General features: G+C 49.9%; 1 protein-coding gene across 1 annotated transcript in view; it reads right to left on the reverse strand.

Moving 5' to 3' along the window:
• The window catches only part of LOC115537459 (cadherin-12), a gene marked incomplete in the record, with an annotated part of 113,537 nt that overhangs the window by 43,715 nt on the left and 59,912 nt on the right, over window positions 1–9,910 (reverse strand). The window contains 2 exon segments of the mRNA XM_030349411.1: window positions 4,724–4,911; window positions 7,659–7,826. Of these exon segments, the coding sequence (XP_030205271.1) occupies window positions 4,724–4,911; window positions 7,659–7,826 (356 nt within the window).

Below are 9,910 nucleotides of genomic sequence, written 5' to 3' on the forward strand. Positions count from 1 at the left end.
ACTTCCAGATATGCATTCGTCTTGTTGCTAGCATCCGTGTTGTTGCCGCTCAAAAGTCGCTCAACCTACTTTCCTCCAGCACCCCCGAATGCCCTTAAAAGGTGTTTCCTGTCCTGTCTCATGTTCCCTAATACGTTCCCTCTTTATTCCGTTCCCCTGACTCAGCCTTAACGCTCGGTGTGTGCGTGAGTGTGCGCGTGCGTGCGTGCGTGTGCGTGGCAAGGGGTACCGTGACGATTAATTCGCTTCAGTTTAATGTGGTTCGCTGGACCCCTCAGAGACGAGTGGCTGTGATTAAAGACTATGCAAATGAGACTTCCCGTGACCTCGCTTGACTCATCAAGGAAGGCTTTGATTGGTTCGCTAATAACCAATAAGATGTACATGTGACCAGAGGTGTAAGGCTTGGGGGTGAAGGGGGGGAGGGGGGGGGAGGAGGGGAGGGGGTTGTTGCCGGGGGGCTGGGGTTAAAGATATAAGTTTAATTGCTGCTAGACTTAATTAACATCCCTGCATCATAAAACACCTAAATAAAACCAGGGGTAAAAATAAACATCAGAGTTGTTATTGTTGCGCCCCAGCGCCTCGAGAGCTTCGGGAGTAAACATATTCATATTATTTGTGTTTTCCTCGTGAAAACCTCACTCCCTGTTGCCGAAAGGGAGTGGCATTTAAATATCAACCAGGGGAGGGCAGAATCACTTGGCAATGAGCACCCACACATCACCGCACAGGTGGAGGAGAGGGAGGGGGGAGGGAGGGGGAGAGGGGGGGGAGGGAGAGGGGGGGAGGAGGGAGGGGGGAGCAAGGGAGGAGAGGAGAGGAGGGAGGGGGGAGGAGGGGGGAGGGAGGGGGAGAGGGGGGGAGGGAGAGGGGGGGAGGAGGGAGGGGGGGAGCGAGGGAGGAGAGGAGAGGAGGGAGGGGGGGGGGAGGGGGGAGGGAGGGGGAGAGGGGGGGAGGGAGAGGGGGGGAGGAGGGAGGGGGGAGAAGGGAGAGATGCAGGACGAGCTCCGTGTGTGTGTGTGTGTGTGTGTGTGTGTGTGTGTGTGTGTGTGTGTGTGTGTGTGTGTGTACTTGAGTTTGTTTGTCTTTGCTGCGGAAGTTTTACATGAATAGAGATGAGATGGACAGACGGGTAGGTAGGTACTCTAAGCTTGAGTTGGTATGTTTACAGGGAGAATATACAGCCCTCATATTAGACAGCATACCGGTACAGCTTGTCCTTCCATTAGCTGCAATCATGCGGCTGCCACGGTAATCTTTCCAAACCACTTCCAGTGCATTGTGGGAACTCACTTTGGGTTCAAGAAGCAAATGCATATGGGTATAATAGGTATACACTTAGGTATAATTTATTGAAAGATTTTTCATCCAAACATCTATACATATACATGTTTGGTTGTGAATCTGAACTTGTATCACCTGTGTGTGTGTGTATTGTGTCAGACGCCAGGGGGGAGTGAGGGTAGTGGTAGGTCTGGCAACCTGCGGGCTCCACCCCCAAGCCATACATGGACTTCCTCCCGTTAACGAGGCAAGCCTGAGGATCGTTAACCAGGGGTGCTTGGGCTTAAGAGGGCGAGCAAACAGACTTTTCAGGGGGAGGTTGAAGCTAGAGCTGGAGCTGGGCTAGCACAGGGCAGGCAGGATCTGTGCGATCGCCTGGAAGCACGCATCGGGCTGAGGGAAAGAGATGGGTGGAAAGAATTGTACTGTTTCATATAAGAGGTGGATGACCCTTTTCCAACCCTGGTTTCGTTTACTCTGTAAATAAACCATTCTGCTTTGGACCTGCTCTCGGTGTTGTGTCATTTTATCATTTGACTTGGTAGCGTGGAAACCCCACACCCACTGGCCCGCTACAGAATGTATAGGTATCTGTGTCTGTCTTAGTGGCTATTTACCGTATCAGAGGATGCACAGGCACATACTTTTATATTCAAGGGTATTCTCTGTGTTTAAATGTGTGTGTGTGTGTGTGTGTGTGTCTGTGTCTGCGTGTGTGTCTGTGTATGCATTAGTGGCAATATTGTGTATGTGATGATGCAAAGGCATGTGGATTTATGTGCGAGGTGTGGGACTGAGTGTATCGCTGTGTGTGTTTGTGCGTGCGTGCGTGCGTGCATGCTTGCGTGTGGGTATCAGCCAATTAATGACTGTGTGCGTGTGTGTTTGGGGTGCTTATGAATAGGGAAGATAAGGATAAATTAACTAAATTGGTCTTGTGGAAAAAAGCCCTCTAATTGGAAGCCTTTGAAGGCACAAACAAACAGCATCGCGGAGGCATATTAGGCTCAAAGGGTAGGTGGGCTACACTGCGCCTCTCAAAACACAGCCGGGTTCACACAGACTCCGATAAGATCATCTGTTGCCTCCACTTTCTCCAAGTTAACTGTTAAGCTCCTTGGTGCAGGAGAGAGAGAGAGAGAGAGAGAGAAAGAGAGAGAGAGAGAGAGAGAGAGAGAGAGAGAGAGAGAGAGAGAGAGAGAGAGAGAGAGAGAGAGAGAGAGCGAGCGCGCAATGGGAAGGAATGGATGGGAGACAGGGAGCGTGTTGATGGGGGAGAGGTAGGAGGAGAGAGAGGGAGAGGGAGGGAGAGAGGTGGGAATTGATGGGAGAGAGAGCAGATGGGAGACAGAGCAGGAGGGAGAGGAAGCGATGGGAAGGAGTGGATGGGAGACAGCGACAGTGAGAGCTGTTGATGGGAGAGACGGGGGGAGAGAGAGCAGGTAGGGAGGTAAAGATAAATGACAGCAGGAAGGAGACGGAGATGGATTTAGGGAGAGAGACTGAAATTGATCATTCCCCACGGCAAATTCATTAGTTTGCCTCCAATAAAAAGACAGTGAAGGTCAAGGTGCTTGTGAATTTAACGTCTCTCTCTAGCTGGTGTTGAATCTCAAGAACGCTTGTTAACTACGGCTCAGATGAAATCATAAAGACCTCCTCCCAATATCACGGCTCAATCAGCCTCCTCAGCAGTAGTGTCTGCTCATAAAAGGCAGCTTGACTTGAGCCGCTTTGTACATGAGCAGGTCTTATAACAGGGGTTTCTTTTGCGATCCACAGTGCCACGAGATGTTTATTCAATGTGGGAATCGAACCGACCGCATTCCTCCTCAAAGAGCTGCTTTGCTGAACATCCAAAGGCCTACGATGTCATTGCAACGAAACAATCATCAGAACCACAACCCCCCCCCCCCCCCCCCCGATAAGATCCGGCTTTGATACACCTTCTGGGGCAGCATTTGGCTCAGGAGGCAGAGCAGGTTGGCTCCTAACCGGAAGGTCGCTAGTTCGCGGGACGCCTCACCCTGACTGCTCCTGACGAGCTGGCTGTCGCCCTGCAGGGTTGACTACGCTGTCGGTATGTGATTGTGTGCATGACTGGGTGAATGTCAGGCGGTGTTGTAAAGCAATAAATGCATTCCATCTACCATTTACCATTCAGCTATCGTTCGGCCCTGTAGGTTGGACTTTGATTTCTCCTGCTGCCCTCCAAGACTATCTTGTTGAATTAACATTAAAAGCTAAGCCCTCCCGCCTGGAGGTAGAAAATAAGTATGACTCTACTGGATTGTGTCCTGCTTGATAGTATTCGATAATACGAGCAGGGAACACTTGATTGAAGCGAGCACACTGCTTCGGCAGTTGCCAATAGCCCTTTACTTCACGGTAAATGGTAGATCAGTGTTTTTGTTTGCTTCCGTCTTTTTTGCACTTGGCAGATTACATCGCTGGCAGTTATGCCGTGCAAGTGATGTTGGCACATTGACCCGCGCAAAATTCTTCAGTTTCGCGGCGTCCTCCTCCACCGCTTAACGACACAGATCCGTATCGGTGGAATCGACACACACAATTCCTCGTCTGAAACAACAAAGAAACGCTCTCGACGCTGGAGAACGCTCCGGGCCTGATAATCCATACAGGGGGTGGAAGGGGAGGCAGCATGACACAACGTGATCCTTGGTGCATCATGGGAGGCTACTGTACTGTATATAGCGTGGGATACTTTATATAGAAACGTCCCCGAGCACTCACCCATACTGGGTTTGTGTGTGTGTGTGTGTGTGTGTGTGTGTGTGTGTGTGTGTGTGTGTGTGTGTGTGTGGGGGGCGCAGACAGACGAGCAGGCCCAGCGGGTAGAGCCATTCTAACGTCCCAGAGCTGGAAGGGGTCAGGGGCAACTGTTCTGCACTGCCCTGATGTCCTGAGCCCTTGAGCAATGTGTTTCTGAAACAACCTCCAGTGCGTCGGTTATGAAAGAGAACACGCTTTGTCTTTGTCATTGAACGGTCTCGATGGGAGGGGGAGGGAATGGCGAGGTCTTATAGCGATTATAATTAATGTTATTCATATTGTTAATATTATTAAGTTATGTATGCTATGATTGAAGCATGGACAAAATCGTTTTCTGTCAAACAACTGAAGCAATTAACCTCCATACCGTGATAGGTCCTGGCCTATTGTCGTTTACCCAAAATGTATCTTAGTGTGTAAACTAATTAAATGATTTCAAAGAAACTATTACAATCCTTTTTCCGTGGGAAACACACAAAACCACCCCAGTTATCAGGAAACTCGCAAAAACAGTTACACTGCTTACACAAATCAACGGATAACGCAAGTTACCAGACAACACAAATTCGTTTTGCAGAGTTCGGCTTGCGCAAAAACCCAGTCCGCACGACTTCTGTCAACGCAAACTCCGCCGTCGACGTACCTTCCGGAGCACGATGATGCCCTCCTGGTTGTGCTCGTTGGTGGTGATGTCGAACATGGCTCCTCCGTCTCCGGGCACGATGTTGTACTCCACCTCGGCGTTCTTCCCGACGTCCAGGTCGTGGGCCTTGATCCGCCCGACCGCCGAGCCCACCGCCGAAGACTCCGGCACACGGAGGTGGAAGAAACCTGGGGAACGCACGCAGAGCACCAGTGCTTACTATTCTAGTCCTAAAGCAGACACTTTGAATGAAAGGGTCTGTTCCAGCGAATTCAGGTCATTAAGGTAGCGGGTACTGGGTCAGACACCAATGCTCGAGGCTGTCGACAAAATTTTCTGCAGATTCTTGCTGATGGAACCCATAACTTTATGACAGAGGGTCTCTAGTGTCATCACCTTTCTGCTCCCAACAAAACTTTAATCCCACCTTGTTCTCGGCGACAACAATGCACTGCTGACTCATCCCGAACCTATGGAGGTCTCGTTGGCCCGTGTGCAAAGGGCCTTGAAGGTCCCTCTGGTTGACCCACATGTCAAAATAGACTCATTCTGGTAATGCTGACCGTCTGAGGTGAACCGCAAAGCGACCGGCGATATCATTACTCCGTCTGTCTCCGTCGGTAGCGTGTGAATAATTCAAGGGTAAGTCTGGTACAACGGTCGCTCTGCCCTGATCAACTTTCAGTCCCAACAAGCGCTGGAGCTCTCTAATGTATTCAGAGGAGGGGAGGAGCATTGGGTGGAGGATGTAGGTTTAGGCAGGAATACACTACACGTTGGTCTCATTCATCACTCCAACACCCTCTCACCCTCCCAGTGCTGCCTGGATTGTTGCCTGTCAGGGTGATGGCATCTGTTCCTTGGAAAGCTAATATTTCTCTCTTGTCCTCCAGATGGATGAGGTTTGTGTGTGTGCGTGTGCGTGTTTGTGTGTGTGTGTGTGTGTGTGAGTGCGATCGTTGTCATAAGCATGATTAAATATGTATTTTGGCGTGTAAAATGAGACACTGAAAGTTGAAAAGAGGGAGACGGAAGGAGAGAGAGAGAGAGAGAGAGAGAGAGAGAGAGAGAGAGAGAGAGAGAGAGAGAGAGAGAGAGAGATTGCAGAAACAAAGACAGATAGCATAAGGACAAGGAAAGGCGAGGGGGAAAGGCCAAAATTTATCGAGAGTCGCTGGGACCGAGACAAGGCGAGAGAGAGCGATGGAGAGGAGAGGATGGAAGAAGCGAGAATATGAGATGGGGAGAGGGGACGGAAAGAGATTTATCGAGTGAGAGGAAGGGATGGATGAAGAGAGAGGGGGAGAAACAGTTCGATGGAGGGGAAGAAGGAGAGAGGAATATATAGAGGAGGAGAGATGCAGACCAAGAGAGCGAATAAAAGGGTGGAGAGCGAGAGGGAGAGAGGGAGAGGGAGAGAGAGAGAGAGAGAGAGAGAGAGGGAGAGGAGCAGGAAGGAGAGAGAGAGAGAGAGAGAGAGAGAGAGAGAGAGAGAGAGAGAGAGAGAGAGAGGGAGAGGAGCAGGAAGGAGAGGGAGAGAGAGAGAGGGAGAGGGGGAGAGGAGCAGGAAGGAGAGAGAGAGAGAAATAGAGAGAGGGTGAAAGATAAATGGGAAGAGAGGGTGAGGAAGAGATAGAGGGAGGAGGAAGGATTTAGGACACAGGGGGCGAGAAGCTGAGGCGTGTGCCGTGAAAGCAATATGGAAATGTCCCTCGCCTGGAGCTACTAGTACCGGACCGTCCGCTTATATTTACATCCTCCAGAAAATATGCACCTCCAGTGTGGCCTTAGAATACCCCCGGACAAAGACCCCGGGCAGGGGCCAGGGGCCCGCGGAGCCCTACTTTTGTCTGCTTCTGAGGTAGCAGCCCTCAGCTGATTTGAATATGAAAATGATTTCTGCATAGAGAGAGGGATTCGTGCCGAGTAACTGACAATTCAGCGGCGGACGGGTTTATACCGGCTCACTTTCCCCGATGAACTTTGCGATATGTCTTTTTTTTTTTACTGGTTCCGCAGCTTATTCAAATGCTGGCATTTTTTTCCCTCAAAGAAAAAGTCTATCAATGTGGCCGGTTTTCTTGTACCACAAAACAAAAACAGGGTTTGTTTTAATCTATTTCTGAAACGGTACTCTGAAATAATAGTTTCCCTTGTGTTTTTCGATAACACCGTAATGACGCATAAAACAAAACATGATGGAAATGTATGCCATATGCTCTCGCCGAGACCTTGTGATGGTAATTTGAGCAGGCTTTATTTCCGAATGTAACGACAGGAAACCATCCACGTGAGACTTGATTTCCTGGAACATGCTCTTGTTCTTTCCCCTGGTGCATGATGTTTTACCCGGCTTTCTTTAGCAGCGGCAGAGGAGGTCGGTCAAGCCAGTCGCTTGGCAACTGGAAGAGGTTGTCGGTTCGATCGCTTAGAATCTCACGGTTAAATAGTCTGGCCTCTTGAATGCGACACCGAACTCTTAATATCTTGGCATGTGTTGATCGACACCACTGTCAGTGTGTGTGTGTGTGTGTGTGTGTGCCAATTAATTTGAGGCTACAACAACTATCAAAGAGCTTGAGTATTTCATCATTTAACTTTCTATCCAAAGATGTTGCTTTAGGATTCCTGAAAATCTGACCTTCCCTGTGCCTTAGGGACATCACATGTGGGCGTGTCCACCTAGATGTATGACGGATAGATAAGCAGCTCCAGTCCACTGGGTAGGCAGGTAGACTGATCTATCCAGCACGCATCTAGGTGGACACGCCCACTTGTGATGTCACTAAAACACAGGAAGGGGGCAGATTTTAAACAGCTTGTGATGGTGACTCACCCTCACACCTGGTGGCATAATAACCCCTTCCAACAGAGTCCCTGTAACTGACGTGCCCCTCCCACACGGGGGTCGGTTCGAGTCCGGGCAGCCACCTACTTTTGGAGAAGCGTGGCGGGTTGTCGTTGACGTCGCTGAGGCTGATGTTGACGGTGGTGGTGCCGGCCAGGCCGCCCAGCTGACCCCCCATGTCCTTGGCCTGGATCAGAACCTGGTACTGCTCCTTCACCTCCCGGTCCATGTTGGGCAGCGCCGTCTTGATCACCCCTGGGGAGGGGGGAGGAGGGGGAGGTGGAGGAGGGAGGGGGGAGGGAGGAGGGAGGAGGGGGTGAGAGAGGGAAGGGGGAGAAACGAAAATGGATCAGAACTTGAGAGTTAATAAGATGATTCAAGAGAGGGGGCAGGAGAAAGAGTGAATGAAAAAACTCGAAGAGATATATGACAAGATCTGAGAGCTGTACATTTGTATGCAGGGGGGGAAATATAGAACAAGAGATACAGAGCAAGAGCGACGACTATACCGAGAACGAGGCAGAGAGGCAGACAGAGGAGATAATAACGAGTGAGAAAAATATATACGTAGGACTGAGGGCAGAAAATAGGCAGCCAGTGAGAGAACTAGACAGCCAAACGTCTCAGACGGAGAGAGAGGGTCATAGAGAGAGACAGAGAGAGAGACAGGGAGAGAGTGATAGAGAGAGACGTGGAGAGAGTGATAGAGAGAGAAGGGGAGAGAGTGATAGAGAGAGACGGAGAGAGAGACGGGGAGAGAGTGATAGAGAGAGATGGGGAGAGAGTGATAGAGAGAGACGGAGAGAGAGATGGGGAGAGAGTGATAGAGAGAGACGGAGAGAGAGTGATAGAGAGAGACGGGGAGAGAGTGATAGAGAGAGACGGGGAGAGAGTGATAGAGAGAGACGAGGAGAGGGATGGGGAGAGAGTGATAGAGAGAGACGGAGCCAAGGAGAAAGGAATCCAGGTGAACTTCACAGGCCCCTAAGAAAATGATTGGTGAGAATGTGACCAATCTTTTCCGCGGCTCCTAGGATCTCAACTTGACAACGCAGAGGACTCGGAACGCAGCAGCGAGGAGCAGGAAGGACCCGAGGCTGGCCCACAGGAGGCGGGCCGCCGCGTGGCAGCCGTTCAGCCCCGTCTCAGGATGGAGGTCATTTGGAGACGGCAGGAGACACTTGACAGTCAGTGGGGGAACTTTGATGCGTCCACATAACGATTCACTGGAGGATCTGAGGGCCCGACATCAGAGAACCGCGCCGGCCGAGATTAATGGATAGGTCAACGGGAGGTTGCCACGCTCCCGGTGTGTGTGTGTGTGTGTGTGTGTGTGTGTGTGTGCGTTGTTAAAGGTGTGTAGCATGTGTGTGTGTTTGTTTGTGTAGATGTATATTTTTGTGTGTTAATGGATGTGTGTGTGTGTGAGTAGATGTATGTTGGTGCGTGTGGAGGTATATTTGTTTGTGAGTGTGTGTGTGTGTTGAGGTGTGTGTGTGTTTGGTAATGTGTGTGGTTATGTGTGTTGGTGTGTGTGTGTGCATGTAGATGTATGTGTGTTTGTGTTAATGTATATTTGTGTGCGTGTGTCTGTGTGTGTGTGTGTGCCTTTGTGCGTTAATGTGTGTGTGTGTGTGTAGGTGCGTGATCTCCCTTTTTAATGGTATGGATTTAACATTTGCACCACCACTACCCTCCAAGTCACACAAGCAACAAAATGCTAATGAAAAACCTCTCTCCCTTTCTTCCCCTTCACCCCCCAATCCCCCCCAAACATCATGTATCCCTCATGTTTTCCTCATGTATTCCTCATGCATCCCTCATATATCCTCATGTATCCTCATGTTTTCCTCATGTATTCCTCATGTATCCTCATGTATCCCTCATGTATCCCTCATGTATCCCTCATGTATCCCTCATGTATCCTCATGTATTCCTCATGTATCCTCATGTTTTCCTCATGTATTCCTCATGTATCATCAATGTAATCCCTCATGTATCCTCATGTTTTCCTCATGTATTTCCTCATGTATCCTCATGTATCCCCTCATGTATCCTCATGTTTATCCTCATGTATTCCTCATGTATCCTCATGTTATCTCATGTTTTTCCTCATGTTTTCCTCATGTATTCCCTCATGTTTTCCACTCCATCTTTTACATGCAGTGTTTTATTAAGATAAGTGAGAAACCAGACAGCAAGTCCCACTGCAGCCTCTCCGAGGAACGCTTTAAACATTTCAGAAACACAATCACTGCACACACTCGGACGCCCTCGAGGGGGACGCGCCGCAGAGCGCTACATCGGAGTCCGAATCTACACCTCTTCGGCATGCGCAC

This window comes from Gadus morhua, chromosome 23 (assembly GCF_902167405.1).
Source record: "Gadus morhua chromosome 23, gadMor3.0, whole genome shotgun sequence".
NCBI lineage: Eukaryota > Metazoa > Chordata > Actinopteri > Gadiformes > Gadidae > Gadus > Gadus morhua.